Genomic DNA, 20,868 nt, shown 5'->3' with positions numbered 1-20,868 from the left:
ATGGGACTTCACCAGTGGATAGAGAGCGGTTGATTATCCATCTCAAGGAGGGGACAGTGGCTGGAAGGCAACTCTTTAGCAGTGAGGTTGGGAGGGAGTCAATGCAGAGTCTAAATGTAACGTGTGTAAAAGCAGATTAAACTAATTAAAATAAATTAAATGTTATTATGCATTCACATTGGCTTAATAAGATGTTAAGGCATTTTGTGTTAAAGATGCTGCCTCTGATGAACTCTATGACCCCAAAGATTCTTTCAATAATATTAAGACACAAGGAGAAAAATTGTGAAGAGAACATGAGCACTGTGGACTCAGTCAAGAAGATCAGTTTTAATGCAATGTCCTCTGAAAGTTGGCGATGACTTACAGCATGTCCATCTCTATCCTGTACCCAGAGCCAGTCTTCTCCAACATGTCAGAGGTTTCCAGGCACTACTGCTACCACTGCATGGATGGATTTACCAAAAGTAAGTGTCCCCTGCACTCCAAAAGACCTGAGTCTCCTTAGGAGATACAGCCAACTCTGTCCTTTCTTGTACAGGGCGTTAGTGTTTTCTGTCCAGTCCAGTTTGTTGTTCAGGTGAACACCCAGGTACCTGTAAGATGTCACCCTCTCTATGTCCATTCCCTGGATGTTCACCGGTGCCGGAGAAGAGTGTTTAAACCTGCGGAAATCCACCACCAGCTCTTTTGTTTTCCCTGCATTGATCTAGAGGCAGTTCTGCTGACACCAGCACACAAAACCCTGGATCAGTTCTCTGTACCCTCTGTCGTCTCCATCTGTGATGAGACAGACGACTGCAGTCATCTGAGAACTTTGTGGCAGTTTGTGTGTGATTTGTGTGTGAAGTTTGCAGTGTAGATGGTGAAGAGGAAGGGAGCCAGAACTGTTCCCTGTGGGGCCCCTGTGCTGCAGAAAACCATGTCGGACTCTCAGTCTTCTGTCCTCACACACTGTGGTCGGTTGGTGGGGTAGTCCAGGATCCATGTTGTGAGATGGAGGTCTACCCCTGTGATTTCCAACTTGTCTCTCAGAAGCATTGGCTGCTGTTGAAGGTACTGGAAAAAAAATTCTTGTGTAAGTTCATCTTCACAATATGTTAATACCATTACATACAAAGCATGAAAAGTTTTGTACTGCTCATTTATTTTTATATTGCCAGGGAACAGAAATGAAAATAATGCAAAAATAAAAAAGAAACAGAGTTTGTAGAATTTGAAATATATCTATATATTTAGTCTGAGCAACTTTATTGTGCAACACACTCTGAACTCTCTTAGAAAAACTTTCTTTTGGTAGTTTTCAGGAATAGTTCTTCTTGAAAGACTTTCCAAAGCTCATTTTTGGATGTTGTTTGCTTTTCGCTCTCTGTCAAGTTGCTCACACACTTCTTCAATAATATTTATTTCCAGAATTTGGGTAGGGGCCATCCCTCCATCAGACCTGTTGTCCCTGATTTTCAGTCCAGTGTGACAAGTGACATACCTCAGCCTTTTCTCCCTGTTTCCCTTCCTTAAAAATGGCTTCTTGACAGCCATGTTTCCATGGCAACTATTTCTAATGAGGTTTTGGCCAACAGTAGATGGATAAACTGAAGGTCCAGATGCATCTCTCAGGTCCTGGTTCTGGTCTTTGCTGGATTTGCTTCTATTTCTTTAAGACATCATTTTCAGTTCTAATACATCTGCTTTAGATGTTTTTTGTTTTGTTTTGTTTTTTGTGGTTTTTTTTTGCAGCCCTAGCACCTCTTCTGTTGCCCCCCACTTGTTCAGTTCCCTCAGCTGTTTAAGGACACTCTATACACCATGCTGAGATATGAGCCAAGTTTTACCTCTTTAAAAATCATCTTAATTTTTATTTTCTTGAATGCAATAACAAAAATGGGAACAAATGATGTGTCTGCACATCAGGCTGCAATTAACAAAGTTCCTCAACATATCATTTAAAATTTATTCTTTGCTAAGTTGTCTGTTTTGTGTCTATGGCAAACTGGTTTAAGAGGTTTTTTTATGCTTGAATGATTCATAGATCAACACTAAGTGGTTTGAGGAAACAAGAAAATGTTCCTCTGAAAACTGTCAGGTACAAGAACTGGGCTGAAAATGAGTAAAAAAAAAAGGCAGAAAGTGTCCAAAGAAAAAATTTCAGGAGAATGGTTGAAGGTTTGAGTGTTTGAAAGCAAAATATAAAGAAATCAATGAATGGAAATGGAGCCGAAACACATTTTTTCACTTTTGTTAATTTTTAAAGCTCAGTGGTTATTTTTGTTACCAAGGGAAATATATAAAAAAAGCATAAAAAAATTAAACAGAAATAAAAGTTTTTCCTTTTTTCTCCACTTTCCGTCCTACTCAGAGCCAGTTTACTTGAACCCGAATGCACCCGCATACCACACAGGCAGACAATCCGCTTAAATAAACGTCATCCAGTGTCAAAGCCCATTAAACCCCACACGACTGCACATCAACCACTGCAAATAAACACTGCATAGATTTCATGCCAAAAGATCAGGGGCCTCATTTATAAAACTGTGCGTAGCAAAGCAAACTACAGATGGCGCAATTCTACTTTCAGATTTATAAAAGCGTGCACACGCACGTCCTACGCCTACTTCAGTTTATAAATCAGAATCAACTCTAAAGCGGGCGCACATGAGGGAACGCCTTCACTTGATGGTCAGATGGACGCCTGTAATGAATATTCATCACTTCATCTGCATGATGGCTCGGGAGGGAAAAAGTGGAATTTTTTGGGGTGTGAGACTGAGATCCTGATGGATTATGTTGACAAACATATAAATGTTTAATTCAAGGGTGTCCAGCTCCGGTCCTCAAGGGCCATAATCCTGCAGGTTTTCGATGTGTCCGTGCTCCAAAACCACCTGACTCAAATTAATGAGTACTTGTGCAAAACTTAACTGGCTGTTGGATCCATTTTATTTGAGCCAGGTGTGTTGAAGCAGGAAACACTGAAAACCTGCAGGACAGCGGCCCTTGAGGACTGATTTTGGACACCCCTGGTTTAAATGGTGGGCACAGAGTGGGCATTACTTGTGTCAGAAAGGTAGAATAGTGGAAGCATCTGCCACCCGCTACCACTATTTATCCTTTCTGACACAAGTAATGCCCACGCCATGCCCACTAATTAAACATTTATGTTTTCAATGTGGTCCATCAGGATCTCAGTCTCACACCCTGAAAAATTCCAAGTGTTCCCTCTTTTTCCCTCCCGAGTCAGCATGGAAATGATGTGATGAATATTCATTACAAGCATCCACCTGACCATTTATAGCCACCATGTGGTCGTGGGAAGGCGTTCCCTCACGTGCTCCCACTTTAGTGTTGATTCTGATTTATAAACGGAAACAGAAGTAGGATGTGTGTGTGCACGCTTTTATAAATCTGAAAGTTGAAGTGCGCCTCATCTCCTTTTTGTGCTGCAGACCCTGACTGTAGTTCGCTTTGCTATGCACAGTTTAATAAATGAGGCCCCAGGAGCCTACTAACTTGAAAAACAAAACCAGATCTTTAAATCTAAAAAGGACAGCAGGTAACGATGCCTGAAAACTGCAAACCAAAGCATCAAATTACTTTAAAACAAACATTTTAATTTGATCTCTAAAAAAACACATTAAAAGACACAACATAGCTGCAGCGTCAAATTCCCATGCCCATTCACACTCATTCCACGGATCAAAATCTATCGAACCCCAATCCTGCCATATAAAATACATTAAAACTCATCCATAATATATAAAGTTTAACATATAAATAACATATTTACCTAATCGCTGTTAAGGTCAATATATATCAAAGACTGACGTGACCCAGTGTTACGCAGGGACTCCATGGAGACAAAAGCAGGTTAACGATACTTTATTAATGACTATAAACTCAATGGAAGGATCATAGTATCAACAATGGAGGAGGTGATGAGGGATGAGGAATGCCTGGAACAGAGAGGGAGTGAGTCCTTGATGAGCATAGGATTAAGGTCCAACGAGGACTGAGGGCAGAACAGGGGATTATAAGGACTGGAGGACAGGTGTGACTGATTGGACTTGATGATGATGATGATGAGCAGATCAGAACCAGGTGTGGAGAATCTGAGGAGAGCTGGAGGAGGACTACCAGCCCTGGCCAGGTGAGGTTGTAAAACCCAGCACCACCCTGGCCACTAAACAGAAAACTAGCACTGCTGAGTAAGGCCTGGTACACACATAACGATTTTTTAAATCTTATGAGATTTTTTATCTGGTTGAGACCTCACACGTGAAAATAAATAAATCAGTTTTGATTGTATTGTGTGTGGTGTGCTCCCAAAATGTAATCACAGAATAACACACATATGTCAATGCTGTCCCGCAACTCATCTACAATCTAGTCTTCCAAGTTGGACAAATGTTGAAACGTAGAAGAAGAACCATAGCAACAACAGGCAAAAAACGAAGAAGAAGAAACATAGTAGCAATCGGAAAACACAGCATGGAGGAGGATATATAGGATGAGGGAATGATGGTGGTCTTGGGACTATTGTTAACAGAAAAAGCCAGAACTGAAAAAAATAACAGAAAATATTTACTTCCTTGTTCCCCAGCCAGCTCGCTCTCTGATTGGCTAAATTCCGTGCCACGTCACCATCTACGCAGTCATAATGCACAAGTCGTCAGCGTTCCTCAGAAATTGACTCTGAAATATTGAACATGTTCAATATTCCCAGTTGTCGCCTACGACCTGAATAACGGGTCAAATCGGCTCATAACACACCACAGACCAAATGCAAATTGTACAGGGAAATCTCACGATCCGGCGTTTGCTGTCCGAGGTCGGGAAGAGGCAAAATCAGGACAAAAACAGCCCAAAAATTGTTATGTGTGTACCAGGCCTTAAGTGCCACTTCTTCTTTTATAGAGAAAAGTAAGGCCAGGGCCACACCCCGTGGTGCCACCCGCTAAATTTTATTTTTATAATGCTTCAAGATGTTCAAGATGTTTCTCAACACATGAATAATTTTATAAACATTTTCATTTGCTGATGAACCATTTTGAGTTGTAATGTTTTCCTGGATGACAAGTATTTAAAGTGTTTATTTAAATAAACAGAAGCACTTTTAGATTTGTATGTATGCATGTGTGTGTGTGTGTGTGTGTGTGTGTGTGTGTGTGCTTGTGTGTGCATACACATTCAAACAGTTTTGTCACTTGTTAAAAAATGGTCAAATTCAAACCCTGATGCCTCCTCACACCTCTTGACTTACTCCTTTTTTTAAAGCTATGAAGTAACGGCTCTCCTAACAGCTCCTGAAGGCACAGCACCACAAATGCACACACACAAACACACACATATATAAGCACATGGGGTTATCGCCCTTCCTATTCTTCTGCACACAGTGGCAGGAAGTTGTCCAGATATCCGCAGGGCCTCTCAAAAAGAGAGTGAGTGAACAAAGTGGGCTGGGTGGTCATAGTCGATGGAGTGGATGTCAGTGGAGATGAGATTAGTTGAATTTACTCTGAGTTAACAGTTCGTTCTGACCGACCGGACTGCTACAGAGTGTTTACGCAGCGATTCTCAACTTTAGCAGGTCTGAAACAGTTTCAGTTCAGTATTACGTAGGAACTGGACTGTAACGGTTCTGAACCTGTGCAGAGAAGGGAACGGGTCAGGTGGTGGTGTCCGGATTGGCTTGACCATGTTGGCTCTTAGGGCGTTTGTTTTGGTGGGACTAAGCTCCACATGTCACGGTGAGTTGTAATCTATTTTTTCATAAAATTAACTTTCCAACATGTGCCCAAAGTGAACTCTGTAGGCTGTAAAGAAATAACTGCAAAAATAATGTATTTCTAGTCATTTTAAGATTTTTACTCATGATTAAAATGTTCTCATGTTTTATGTTGAATTTCTTTGGGTTTCTTACATCCTTATTTATGTTTTAAAAGATAAAAAGATTTACTTAATATTATTTTCCAGTAAGTTTTGGAATTTAAATTCCTTAAACATCTATCTACATGAAAATTAAGCACCATTATGTTTATTCTGACATGTGAAACAGACACGTAAAACATCGCACATCTAATTTCAGCCCTATTGTCCACATTTTTTCTGCTATGATTTCATTGCCCACACACACCTGCCAAGCCCATTGTCCAACTCCATCTCATTCCTCATTGCCTCTGTGACAACCTTCGACCTTTATCAAGTTCCCGACCCACTCCATTTCCTTTAGCTATTCGCCTCTTCTGGAAAGTTCCTGTTTATGTCGGGCCCATTTCCTGTTCGCTTTAAACGGGCCATATCAGGACCAACCTTTCATGCCTTGACCTGCATTGTTCTGAATAGTTGCTAATGGTCTGAAACAATGAGTGGATTGAGTGTGTGGGTGAGCTGGTCCTGCAATACAACATTTTCATTTGAATGACTGCTGCTGTGTTTAATGTCAGATTAAATAAACTTAACTGTTGCACCTTTTGGAATTTATCTGATGAAATTCACTTGTAAAGTTCAGAGTTACGTGAACCTGGAGGTATTGTTTACCTTTTGACACACTGTACTGTGAAATTGTCTTTCATTTCCTTGTATAGTGAGAGAAAAATCTATGAAAATGTAAATACAGAGAAAAAGGCAACAACAATTCATACAATTCTATTGATTTTCAAAGTCAGTATTTGGTCTGAGTAACTTTATTCTTCAACACAGACTGACAATTCTTATACAAGCTTTCCTGTCATTTTTAAGTAGTCTTCAGGAACAGTTCTCCAGACTTCCTGAAGGACTTTTCAAAACTCTTCTCTGGATGTTCCTGCCTCTTGTTCTGTTATCTATCTATAATCCATCCATCAATCAGAACTGTTGCCCCTGATTTCCAGTCCAGTTCTTGTGTCATGTGGCGTACTTCAGCAAATTCTCCTTCCTTGAGAAGGGACAGCCACCCTTCCATGGAGAGTACTTCTGATGAGCCTTCAGGCAAAAGACGATGGATCAACTGAAGGTCAAGATGCATCTCTCAGGTCTTTACTGGATTTAAACTTCTCTCAGATACTGTTCATCTGCTGTAGATAGTTTTGTCTTTATTTGTCCTGTTTCCTTTGTTTATTATTTATTTATTTATTTTTTACTTTATTAAGCTGGGAAATTCCATCTCCTAGATATATTAGGAGCAATATTCTGGCACCCGGGAGGCAGTTGGGGGTCAAGGACCTTCCTCATGGGCCCACAGTGATTAACCTCAGTTGCCAGACCTGTGACTTGAACCCGGGTCCTCCAGACCCACCTTGCAGCCACTAGGCTATCACTTCCCTCGTCTTCAAATGTTCATGCCACAGTGCATACCATGCTTGAAATATGCCAAATTTACATCCAAAATCTCTTTGGGAATCACCTTGTTGCTGCAGAAATCAGATTTTCTTTCTTTTTAAAAATTATGTTATATTTTTATTGTTATTAAATGCAGTGAAAGAAATTGAAATAAATCATATGTCTTTGTGACTGGCTGCTAGCAACAAATCTTTTAAAATCCTATTCAAAGCAGGTTTGCTGTTATCTGTCAGTACAAAAAAGGTTGATCCCTAGAGTAAGATGCCTTTTTATGTTTGAATGAGTCATAAATCAATACCAACTGGCTTAAACATAAAAACAAAAAAAACACTTTACTGAAAATAGTCAGGTACAACGACTGGGCTGAAAAATGTACAAAAAAAGACTTTGAAAACCTTCAGAAAGCTTGGAGAACTATTGCTCAAGACCGCTTGATTACAGCCAAAACATAAATAAGAGTTGGATCAAGACCTGTCCAATCTAATTGTCTTACTCTTAAGTTGGACATGTGCCCAGAAAAGAATCAAACCTACTGAGCGTATTGATACCTGTGTGGTTTGGAGCCTAACCATTCCCACTGTCACTTTTCTATCCACACTAATCCATCTCCACAGCCATGTCTGGTGATCCATGGAGCCAGTGTCCAGTGAGCCGAAGGTGTAAGGACAAGTTTGGAGATGGGTCATGTGATAAAGAGTGCATGGAGGCCGAGTGTCTTCGAGATGGGTTCGACTGTCTTAAAGACAGGGGTCACTGCAAGTAAAAACACTTCTGTCACTAACTGCTGGTCTAAGACTTCACAGAAACATGAAATATGTGTCAAACCTAACAAAGTTTTAAATTATGATTAATATACATTTGTTTATTTGTTGTTAAGTTTATAGTAAATTGAATTAAGATATTTTGATTACCGACTTTTGTTCTGTCCTGTTTCCTCTTTAACCGCCCCCTTCATTCCCACGCTCAGTCCGGGCCACACTGAGTACTGCCGTGCTTATTATGCCAGCGGCCGCTGCGACCAGGGCTGCAACAACGCTGCCTGTGGATGGGACGGCAGCGACTGCATCAAACACCAGAGGCCTCTGTGGGCTAAAGGCACCCTGTTGCTTCACATCAACATCCCAAAGCAAAATGGCTCCATCAGTATCAGCCCTCTTCTGTGGACACTCACCGTCCTCCTCCAGTCCCCACTTATACTGAGAGACTCCATTTCCCTTTCTACCAGCACAAACTTGTTTGAATTCAGCCCTCAGGAGCTCGCTGACATGCTGACTCACCCTCATCCAGCTGATGCAAATGGGTGGGTAGTGAGTAAAATTTTTATGGTATTGTGATTATGGATAGTAAAGACAGTTATTGTATAGTATTTTGTTTATGACAGAGATCTGAGACACTGAACAAGGTGAAATTATAGTTGTTTTAGATTCTGCCAAATATATCAGATTATTTCTATAATTCAATCCAAGATGCTGAATGTAAATAAATAGTCTTTCCCTCCCATATTTGTGCATACATTTTGGACACAATGAATTTATAACGTAATATTTTTGGAGAAATGTTATGGAAATTTTCAGAATACCATCAATTTATATTTCCATGATTTATGGATACATAGCACAAACACAAGAGAAACACATTTATTCAGTAACAAATCAGTCTAGTTAAACAAAGACTTACAAATATTAATGGTTGAAAGTGTAACAAGAGAAGAAGAACTTAACTCAGCTACAAAAAACTGTCATCTGCATAACATTTAGATGCATGGATTAACATTTAAATAAACACAAAATTAAAGGGGCCCAAGTCTGTAACCTTGTGGAACTCATTAAAAACATTACCCAGTCTGACAAACACTTGTGAGAGGTCTGTGTTAAAAGTACCTTATGAGACAGGATGAAAAAAAAGTTAGTTTTCTATCTTTCTTTCCTAGCTCCCTCCTTTTCCTCCAAGTGGACAACAGGCCATGCTCCCTTTCAATCTCTACCTGTTTCCCTTACGCTACTGAGGCCGCCAGTTTCCTACGTGCAGTGAAGCAGCTGAAGCCTTCGACTTTCCCCACCCTCCCAGAGCTGAAGGCCATCATCAGCATCAGAGGTGTCCGAGAGGAAATAGGAAGCAGAGAAGAGGAAAAGGAATTTGAATTTGAAGGTAAGCTCTCATTTCCTAACCTCCCTACACACATCCAGCTTTGAATTTCATCCAAACCAAACACTATAAAACAGCTTCGTGTTTCCAGTGTGCAAAAATTGAATTTATTATGACTTAGCTGTGCTTTGGTAATGAAATTATGAGTGAATAAAGAATAAGGCAATTTGAGGAGTTTTTCTATGAGAGGTTATACATATATATATATATATATATATATATATATATATATATATATATATATATATTCTCACATGCAGTGGTATGATTTTAGAGGTAACTGATATGTCGTTTCTCCACATAATAAAATGAATAATACTCCACAGAAGTAAATTTCTTATCATTTTTTATTGCTTCTTTTAAAGTTCCATTGAAAGAGTCAACTCCTGCATGGCTATGGGCTGTGGTTGCCATAGCGATTGGCCTGCTGCTTTTGATGCCCCTGGTGGTGTTTCTTGTGATGAGGCGGGTGAGGCAGCAGCGGGCAGAGAGTAACAGAAGTGTCAGAGTGAGACACCGGTCTAAAGTCACTGACAGTGATGACAGCAAAGCTAAGGGTTGGATACAGCATGCAACGCACCAAGATCAGCGAGTCCGATCCAGCAGAGAGAAAGATAAGATCAGCCTGAGGAAGAAGAAGAAGGCCAAGGAAGCAGAGAAAAAAAAGAGGAGGGAACCGCTGGGGGAGGACGCCATCCGAATGCGGTGAGTACAGCTACTTTGACAGGAAGTTTTGTCTTCTGGAGGGATGATGTCAGTGCAAAACAAGCTAGACTTCATCCTGTCCAATGATGACAACTGCTGAATGTCACTCACTCCAGTCACGCCTATATTTATTTTATTTCACCATGAAATTTTATTTTGAAAGAATTTTGGTTTACGTCTCAATGCAATGATGTTTAAAATATTGATAAGAAGACAAAATGCAGGTGCTAAACACAGAACCTTGAGGAGCTCCTTTGAGTGCAGTAAGCGTTTCAGTTGTATTTTAAGGATTTCCCTTGTTGGCACAGACTAATTTAAAGACATATGTTTTCATTGGGGGCGTGTGTTATTTTTTTTAAATGTTGTACCATCAAGCTAATAATTAATTCAGGGTGACTGAAAGTCATGCAGAGGGAGAGTGTGGATATGTATGAATTTTTGGGTGGTGTTTTTCTGGTTTGGATAAGTATGAAAAATTTGTGTTTTGTGTCAGGGGTATATTATTGTAATGATTTACCCACTGCCACATTGGCTTTTCAGAAAAAAACAGTCCCATGCACAGTCATATGGCTGCATGGAAAAAAAATAGGTAATCCTGTTACTGCAACGTTTGAGGTTCAGTTCATGACCTCTCCATAAGTGATAAGCTCCAAGTCCAGAATATTTAACATACTTTAGCAATCTGTCAATCACAAGTTATCCCAGCTGTAAAGCATATCCTACTTTGTCAGTTCATCATTAAACACAGTTTTGCTAAATTTTTTCATCATGCTGTATTGAAGAAGTGTGGAAGCTGAGTGCAACCATGTTTGGGAATTTGAATGAGTGAACTATCTACTTATCTAGACATAACAATGATTGTTTTCTCAAAATAACAGAACAATTTATGTCATCTCAAGAAATTTTTTCTACAGTAATGGTTAACAATTTCTAAAAGTGTAATAAACAAAGCGGTTCAGGAAAGCCATTGCCACCAAGACAATAGAATAAGACATGCATGCCAGCATCTGACCAACTGCAACAGTTATCATTTAAAAAAGGTGCTAACTACTCATTTTTCTGTTAACATTTTTCAATTCATGAACTCAATAAAACAAAAAATATTATCTTGTGTTACTCTGGGTGGTTATATTGAGGAAAAGAAAGGACAGTTTCCCGAAATGATGAGAAAACATGTTATCACATGAAAACTGCCCCGTGGCCTTCTCCTGGATGGACAAATCCAAAACATTCCTCTGGAGGATGTCTTGAAGGCATTCTGACTAAAAGACCACAAATCCCTTCCAGATCCTGGACCTCCTCATCTTATCCCTTGGTATGAAACACACTATCCTTCAGAAGAAGCTCAATTTGATTCATTCTTTGACATTATAAATATTGTATCCTTTGACTCATGCAAAACCTGCTGTAGTTTAACTCAGGAACTATAACTACTGGGTGTTTTCATTTCAAGAAAACAACCAGACATATAGTAACATTGTTTACTTGCAATTATAACGCAGGTGTACTCCAGAGCGCTTTTGTAACCTCTGAAATTTTATTGGGAGATTAAGGAAGATTTTAAATAAAACCACCCTGTGACCACCTGCAACATTTTTAAAGATGTCTTGCATTAAAACTGTACTTTGGTCTTCAGACCTCTCAAAAGGGACCAGGATGTGGGAAGTGACACAGACTTTACCCAGAGTTCAATGGAAGACATCAACATTAGATGCTCCAGGCGACAGGAGGACCCCTCGATCTGCGACCACAGGAGCCCGGAGCAGAGACACTTCCGGGCTGGAACCTCTCAGACCCGCAGGCAGATACAATGTATGAAAACACCAGAAATTAGCAACCAAAAGCTTCATCTCTTATCAGCAGCCACAGGAATGTACTGGTATTGACACTAATTTTGCAACTAAAATGATGAAATACTAACATTTAATTGAAAATATTTTACATTTCCTTAAAAAATAAGAGCAAAAAAGAGCAAAAACTCTGAATATAATTTCACTTTAATTAAAATGTATTTTTTGGGGGATGGGACAATGCAAGTTAATGAACATTTCATAAGATAATAATATAAACATGCCTATCCCTAGGATTATAGCCTAGGGATAATTACAATCCACAAAAAAGACTATTTTACTAAATCTGATAATTCTCACATTTAAGTAAGGTGTTTTAATAAAAGAATGTAAATAATGATACATGTGAGTATTCAATACTCTCATAATAGACATAATACATATTATATAATTATAAAAGTCACACACTGTTTTAGTGGTATTAACTGGATGTGTCTCATCTCCACTGCTATCAACATCCTTCACCATGAAATAATCCTTGTTCTCCTTCAGCTCCACCTAGAGGATGGGAGAGGAATGCAATGCCTCCACCTCTGCTCAGTCCTCCTCAGCAGGTCTGTTTGTTTTTGTTTGATCCATGTTGTGAAGAATCAGGATTATTAGACTTATAATCAAAGACCAAATTTAAAGAACGTAAACTCACCGGACACTTTATTAGGTCCATCTTGCTAGTAGTACCAGGTTTGACCCTCTTTTTCTCTTCAGAACTGATTTGACTTTTGGTGTCAGATTGAACAAGGTGTTGGAGACATTCCTCAGAGATTTTGCTCCATATTGACATGACAGTATTACACCGTTGCTGCACATCTATGATGAGAATCTCCCATTTCACCACATCCCAAAGCTGCTCCGCTGGATAGAGAAATGGGGCCTCATTTACCAAACTGTGCGTAGCAAAACAAACTACAGGCGGCATCTGCTGCGCAAAAACGAAATGCTGCGCACTTCTACTTTCAGATTTATAAAAAAGTGTCTATGCACGTCCTACACCTGCTTCTGTTCATAAATCAGAATCAACTCTAAAGGAGGCACACGTGAGGGAACACCTTCCCACACCCACATGGTGGCTATAAATGGTCAGGTGGACGCCTGGGATACATATTCATCACATCGTTTGAATAATTGCTCGGGAGGGAAAAGACATTAAGAAGTGTCATTTTTCGGGGTGTGAGACTGAGATCCTGATGGACCACGCTGACAAACGTAAAAATGTTTAATTGATGGGAACGGTGTGGGCATTACTGGTGTCAGAAAGGCAGAATAGTGGTAGCAGGTGGGTGATCCTGTCAACGCAGTGTCAGAAAGGAAGACATGCCTGATACACACAGCTGGATATCTCAGTCGGTAGATCATACGGGAGATCGCAGTACGGTTCCCCGAGTGGTGAATCACTTTGGAGAGATGCACCTGATAAATGATAGCGAGGGTAATTTAGTCATTTGTCATTATCAACATATTTTAGTGGTTGAGGTTTTCATTAATATCTCTCTTTTTCCTGAAAATCCTATTTTTCCCCGAGCGTGCGCTCTTAGGGGAATTAATATGGAATGTGCGTCTTTATTCATTTCTGCAAACAGCTTTAATATCTAACACTTGATGTAAAAGGTAATAGTGGATTGTACAGAAATGTCTCACATTTCTCATCATTTCCTTGATTTTATTCTGGACCGTTGGTGTCGCCATTTCCTGATTTTCTAGATTATGTAAGCACACCGGGGTCAGAGTTTGCTGTGGAGGTAGGGACATTCTCCTGTCAAGTTTGGTTTTTTATAATCCCAAAAGTTAACTAAATTTGGCCTACGCAGGTTTTTTGTATCTATGCCAGCTTTATAAATAAGGCCCCAGGCGACTGTGGAGGCCAGCGGAATCCAGAGAACTCGTTGTCACGTTCTAGAAAGCAGCTGGAGATGATCTGAGCTTTGTGACATGGTGTATTATCCTGCTGGAAGTAGCATTAGAAGATGTTACACTGTGGTCATAAAGTGATGGACATGGTCAGCAACAATACTCAGGTTGGTTGTGATAGTTAAACCAGGTAACGTTGGTACCAAGGGCCACAAAATGGGCCAAGAAAATGTCCCCACACCACCAGCAGCCTGGATCATTGATCCAAGGCAGGATGGATCCATGTTGTCATGACATTTCCACCAAATTCTGAGCCTAGCATCTGAATGTGGAGCTGAGATGGAGACTCATCAGACCAGCAACGTTTCTCAATCTTCTGTTGTCCAGTGTTGGTGAGTGTGTGTGAATTGTAGCGTCAGTTTCCTGTTCTTAGCTGACACAAGGCACCCGGTGTGGTCTTCTGCTGCTGTAGCCCATCTGCTTCAAGGATGGACGTGTTGTGTGTTCAGAGAAGCTATTCTGTAGATCTGGTCCAGACAACTGCTGCTTGCTGGAGATTTTCTCTTCTTCAGACCGTTAACTGTAAATCCTAGAGATGGTTGTGTGTGAAAACCCCAGTAACTACTCAGACCAACAACCATGTCATGTTTAAAATCACTTAAATCTCGTTCTGATGCTCAGTTTGAACTTTATCGAGTCATTTTGACCATGTCTCCATGACATAAATGTTTTGAGTTGCTTCCATGTGATTGGCTGATTAGATATTTATGTTAACAAGCAGTTGAACAGGAGGACCTGCTAAAGTGGCCAATGAGTGTGTAATGTGAATGTTTTGTATGTTTATCACAGTCTTGTTGTGTTAGCAGTCAGCAGAGTGGTGTGGTCCAGATGGGTCTGTGGTTCTGATCCGAGCTGTCCGAAGCGGGTTGGACAGAGTGGTTTTAGAGCTGCTGCAAGCCGGAGTTCCAGTCAACAACACAGATCATACTGGTAATGCCGCCTTGTTATTTACATGTGTTAGTTTGGTTCCTTACTTAAACCCCAATCCTCAGTCGGAAAGTTTTTCCAGGTCATTTTTGATGGTAAAGTAAGAATCATCTGATCACAAACTAAATTAAGGCAATAGAATAAAGCCTTTAAGACAAAGCAGGCAAAAAACATGCACTTCATTCCATGATCTCACTTTCTTCCTGCAGAATTCATGTCAGCTCCTAATTCAGATTAACATTTGGAGTAAATTGTAATCTTATCAGTCAGATTTTAGCTTCCTCATCTCCTCTCTCCATCTCACCCAGAAATAGCTCACAGACAAATATTTTGAGGGATGTCTCAGTTCCATGAAGGCGAGAGGAAGCTTGTAGGAGGAGCTGTAAGCAAGGATGCACCAGTGTTTCCTTACTGGAAGTCTTTGAGAATTTTGTAAACTGTGTGGGCTCTTAGCTGTTACATACATGAGACAAGTGGTAATGAATTATCATCAGTAGTGTTTTCTGGACTCTCACTTGGCTGACCAATGGTGTCACCTCATCACTCTTATAGACACATTAATAGGAATCCACATTTCAGCCAACAAATGTCAATGACAAAACTGATCTGTGGACCAAATACAACATCTCTTACTCGTTGAGATTAATCTGAGCCATGAGCTGGGCCGACGGACTTACATCACCTTGCCCAGACATTATTTTCTGACACTTGGAAACTGAGGGGTTGAGTAACTTGTAACTTACCCCATTTCTCTCACATCCTCTTTTTGTTTCCCTCCTCTCCCTTCCTTTCCTCTGCTGTTTGTCCTCCAGCTCCCCTGCTCTCCTCCTCTGACTCAGAACAAAGTTAATAGTCGGGTCAATAGACATATTAGCTTTGTCTCTCCTCATTCTCTATGCTGTAGCTCACTCCTGGGACTCTGTACTCCTATCTCTCTCTTTCAACAACCACTTTTTTTCTGTCCTGACATTCCATCGTCTCCTTTCCACTTTCAGCTGAGGCATTCCTCCTGCCATCTTCCCTTTCTTTACCATCTGGGCTCAACTCTGTTGTGTAATATTTGTTCACTGGCTGACTTACTCCCTTCTTTCCCCTCACCTCCCCTCCGCTCACACTGTCTCTCTCAGGGAGATCAGCCCTGCACTGGGCATGCTCAGTAAACCACCTCTCCCTAGCCAGGACCCTTATTCGCTATGGGGCAGCTGTGGACCTACAAGACAACAAGGTAACTGCTTTTTTAGTCCTTACGAAAATTTTTTACTTTATATAATAACAGAAAGTAGTAACATTAAAGCAAAACCCTCAGTAGTTTGCTGTATTTGTGATTCATGTATCGATTAGGGCGAAACAGCGCTCTTCCTCTCTGCTCTCCATGGTTGCTATGACACTGCCAGGCTCCTCCTCCTTCAAGGTGCCAACCTTGACCTGCATGACCGGAGAGGTCGCCGTCCCATCAATGTGGCCAGAGAGGCCATGCACCACCAGGTCCTGGAACTCCTTCTGGCTCATCAGATTCAGAGTGGGCCCGTTCCTGTAGACCCAGCAGGTGACATGACGTGGGAGGAGCGTGCTCTAATGTACTCCTCATGGGTCGGATCACAAGGACTGCCTGGAAGGAGTGCCTCCTTCTCTGGAATTATAGGTCATCGCGATATGACCTCCCCACCACAAAAGTAAGCTTTCAGAACCATCATTTATGTGTCAGACTGATTTACCCATTTCTTGACTGCATCATTTTAGTGAACTGAGGAGAAAATATGTTTTTAAATCTCTTTTTCTGTGATGCATTCAGTAATTCATGTAACTAAGACCAGAAGCTTAATAATATATATATATATATATATATATATATATATATATATATATATATAAAACCCAAAATTTATTTGAACACTCTCTAAAACTTGACCTGAGCTTTCCACTACAATCCTAATTTCTCAGCATCTACAGTAGAAACCATATTTTACAAATTCTGTGTTGCAGTGTGAGGGAATACAAATTATGGAAAATAAAACATTTTTCACACTAATAACTTATGGGCCCTAAATATAGCACTATGTAACATTCTGACCTTAAAAAATATGTTTCTGACTCATTCTAATAGCACATTGACATTTATTATGCACATTTCTGTAACTTTTTTTTTTGTAATACTGTGCCACTTTTTGTGACATTATGTCATGTTTTGAACACAAACCATGGTAAATTCACTAAAGAAACACAACGGGACATTATCGGAGGAATCAAGAAAAAGAAAGAGAGAAAGTAACAAAGCAAGAAATAAGACAACAGTCAGCATCAGACTGATTTTTACTGGCTGGAGACAGCTCAGAGCAGCAGTAGGATGCAAGATGGATGCTGAATTAGCAATTGTTAGGGGCTACTGAGAAGATCTGCCAAAGTTCAGTAGTGTGGTTTTAAAAGAGGTCAACAGAACAAACTACAACAAAGTCATCAACATGGGAAACTCAAGCACTAACTGACCTGTGATGTAAACATATACTGACTCATCTGTCAACTTAAACACAAAATAAAATTTAAAGATTGCTCAAATTCAATGAACAGTAAATTGATTAGTACATGATACATTCCTCAGTACTCATAGATTTCAGACTATATGGAGCTCTGGAAGAGTTTTTCCTAATTTAGCTCAAAAAAATTCAAAGGCTCAAGGCTTCTGTATAATAAAGAACAACAACATCTGTTGGCCAACTAAAGCCATAGCAAACTCTCAAGAGCACAAGATACTCGCCATGTCAGTGATAAAACTTCAGGAAAAAAAGACTATGCACTAGTTTTAATATGCTGATGCTTTTAGTCATTTTTACAAATTAATGATTACATTATTACATTATATTGAGGAGCCTGCACCAAAGGAAAAACTAAGTTCCTTGTTAAAATGAGAGGTAATATGTTTAAAAAACAGAAACTAATAGATCACATTTACTCACTCTTTCCAGAGTAAACAAATAATAGATATAAATGACAGGAAATACAGGATAGAATGTTAGTTCAAGTTCATTTAAAAAGATTATATATTCTGGGCTTGTACATGAATGTATATGAATTCACGGAGGCAAGGTGACAAAGGTTTTGCTGTTCATAGGTTATTGTTATTGTTTTATTTGGATCCCCCAAACTGCAGCTATTCTTTCTGGGGTCCGACAGAAATAATATTTTCTCTACTGTGGCAGGCTTCAGTCTGTTCCTCTTCTGGATGTCTCCCATGTTTAAAGCTGTCAAAATAAAGAAAAATAAAGAAAAATTGAACCAATGAAACATATTGAAACGCTCTCTCTGAGAAAGCTCTGAAACACTTAGAAACATTTTGAATCAATGAAACACAAAGTGTAACAGTGATGATGTTCAAAGCTCCGAAGCTTCGAACTATGAACTTTGAATTGCTGCATAAACTTGAAAAAAATGGATGCCTCCAAAATGGTGTCAGTGTAGACTATGTTTTTATTCTCTCAGAATAAGATGTTTATATCTATAGATGGGTCCACATACATGGCAGCTGCCATATTTATACCACCATTTTTACTATAGTGTCTCTGAATGAACAAAAAATGGTGCATTCCAGTTATCTCATAATTCCCAACACCCCAGAGTAAGTATCGTCAGGTGATCGCGTAAACTTGGAAACATTGGATGCATCCAAAACGGCCAATTTGTGAGCATCCACAATTCTGCCACATAAAACTAAAAAATCACAAGCCGATTGTAAAGCATGCGTCATGAGAACAGCAGCCAAATTCCCACCGTAATAACATATTTATCAAAAACAACTACTCTGTGCTTTGTACACTAGAAACTTGAAAGATATTTAAACAAAGACAACAATGGACTACAGGTAGCACTGTGTGCAGCCATCTTGAAATCTGGAATCTCAGGGTTGGCTGCAAGTTACAAGTTCTCCATTTGGAAAAACAAGGTCACTTCATCATTTCTGGCAAAAAGTCCTTTGAAAAACAACCTCCCAAAAACAACTGGAATGCACTATTACTGTAGGTTAAGTGAGAACCCTCTGAGCTTTAAAACTGCAGAGCAAGGGATGTTAAAGACGTGTTAGAGCTCTGTTTGGATTAGTAACACCTCAAAAAGAAAGTACATATGTGCATAACTTTGAGATAGTTACCTGTTCTTTAGTCATCACTGCACCTGACACCACTTGGTCCACTTACTGGTGAAAACTTATATATATATTTTAGGAATTTTGGCCACTAATGGCCACCATCCTTTCACAACTGTTCTTGGCATTTATAGTCATATCTGTGCTCACCTTTACCACTAGTTATCAGTAATTCTTACACACTGTATCTACAACGTCTAATAACATGACTTCCTCGTTGTCTTGACAGTGATTGGTCGATGGGCCGAGTGCAGTACCCCTCTCCTCAGAACTGGCGACCGCAGCTAAACCAATCAGCAACAGCACTCGTTCCTCCAAGAGTCATGGGCCGTTCCCCCCGTCCAATCAGCACCTTACAGGAGGTGACCTCAGAAGACGAGGACCGCGAAAGGCATCAAGAAGTCCCCAGAGCCACGACGCCTCACTTCCTGTCTCCCCAGCCTGCTCCTCGGCAGCGGTCCTTTTCCTGTACCCAGCATGCCTTGCAGCGCCGCTCCAGTGCCCACCATCCAGAGCCCAATTATCTTATTGTGACAGACAGAACAGCCAATGAGCCCATTGAGAGGGTCGTTGTTTCACCTCCCACAGATGCTGCCACCCAACCAGATCGCCAGCCAGCTGGAAGTGGTGACAACTCCACCAGAGCTGAACAAGCAGTGGCGAGTTCTGCAAATACAGAGCAGAAATCTAGAGGTGAGAGGTCAAACAACAACACTGACTCCACACAAACAGCTTTGTAGGAAGAAAAGACAGAGACACTTTAGCTGCTTTTCTGTTCAGCCAACAAGATGAATGAGGAAGAACAGGACTGACAAAGGAACTATGTGAGAGACACTCAGTCTTAGTTTGGCATCAGGCTTATTTTACCAGGTTAGCTTGGTAGTTCCTTATAATCCAATGTGCATTAGATTGGTGTCACCTGACTGATTTCCCCTTAAAATACTTGTTACAAACCTGTCAAATAAATACAGCAGCAAATACAGAAATCTTCTTTCCCCCTTCTCTTCTTAGTTTTGTTTTGTATGTTTGTTTGTTTTTGTTTGTTTGTTTGTTTTTTTTAACTCATGGAGGATGGTATTGTTTTAAACATTCTGTGAAATGGCAAATAATAAAGGGGAATATGCTCCAATCCAATGTCTCTATGTGACAGCTGCAGACTTAGTCAAGGATAAATAAAGAAATAATTAAATGCACACATGTACAGAAATGTCAGAATCCTACGGATGTATGTAAACAACTTTTCATACGCTTTTTTTTCCCATTTATGCTATAATTTAGTGTTTACAAATATATATATATATTGTGTGTGTACAGATACATTTTAGGAATAAATGAGTCATTGTGACGTGTCTTAAAGGTGCACTGTGTAACTTTCTGACCTTAAAACTCGTTTCTGGCTAGACCCTGGTTGCCTGTATGTAAGGATTTATAATTTTGACATTTTTTTGTGGGGTATGTTTTCTTGTTGCACTGTAAATTTTATGTTTCTATGGTTACTTTTGGAATTAAAAACAAGGAAAACCTTTGCATGAATTCCTACTACAAGACATCTTAGTGTGCAGCTTCCAAGTTTTCTTTGCAGTCACTTAGTAGCTGCTTACCAAGTCGGGCCTACTTACTTCAAAGTGCAGGTTCGTCAGCTACATAGTGGTGTCAAGCACTGTCTCATTTGGAAGACGCCTTTGGAATCCACCCAAACCCGCACGTCATTTGGCCTGTAGCGAATGTTGCCAGTGGTGCATCCTTCACAGCTTCTTTTTTCCCAGAATTCATTGCGCACAAAATTACTTTGAATGAGAAACAAAGCTCCAAAGAGTGTTTTTCATTTACCTCACTTTAATAGAAATGTGACAAAACCAAATACATTAAAAACATGTTTGTTAAACAGTG

The 20,868-nt window shown here is 40.0% G+C and overlaps 1 protein-coding gene across 3 annotated transcripts; it reads left to right on the top strand.

The window, feature by feature from the left end:
• The first annotated feature begins 5,474 nt into the window (after positions 1–5,474).
• Positions 5,475–20,868, top strand: notchl (notch receptor, like). Of its 3 annotated transcripts, none has more exons than XM_041988854.1 (11): positions 5,475–5,744; positions 7,929–8,073; positions 8,282–8,614; positions 9,245–9,454; positions 9,823–10,164; positions 11,801–11,976; positions 12,507–12,568; positions 14,723–14,849; positions 15,974–16,071; positions 16,188–16,519; positions 19,208–20,868. In XM_041988854.1, exons 1-11 carry the CDS (start codon positions 5,693–5,695, stop codon positions 19,716–19,718), a joined length of 2,388 nt encoding a protein of 795 aa, XP_041844788.1. In that variant the 5' UTR covers positions 5,475–5,692; the 3' UTR covers positions 19,719–20,868. The 3 variants fall into 3 exon arrangements, with proteins under 3 accessions (XP_041844788.1, XP_041844787.1, XP_041844786.1); XM_041988853.1 differs by having other exon boundaries at positions 9,245–9,462; positions 9,825–10,164; positions 14,726–14,849; XM_041988852.1 differs by having other exon boundaries at positions 9,245–9,462; positions 9,825–10,164.

The sequence above is a fragment of the Melanotaenia boesemani genome, chromosome 6, assembly GCF_017639745.1.
Source record: "Melanotaenia boesemani isolate fMelBoe1 chromosome 6, fMelBoe1.pri, whole genome shotgun sequence".
NCBI lineage: Eukaryota > Metazoa > Chordata > Actinopteri > Atheriniformes > Melanotaeniidae > Melanotaenia > Melanotaenia boesemani.
This window is presented reverse-complemented; position numbering and strand designations above follow the sequence as displayed.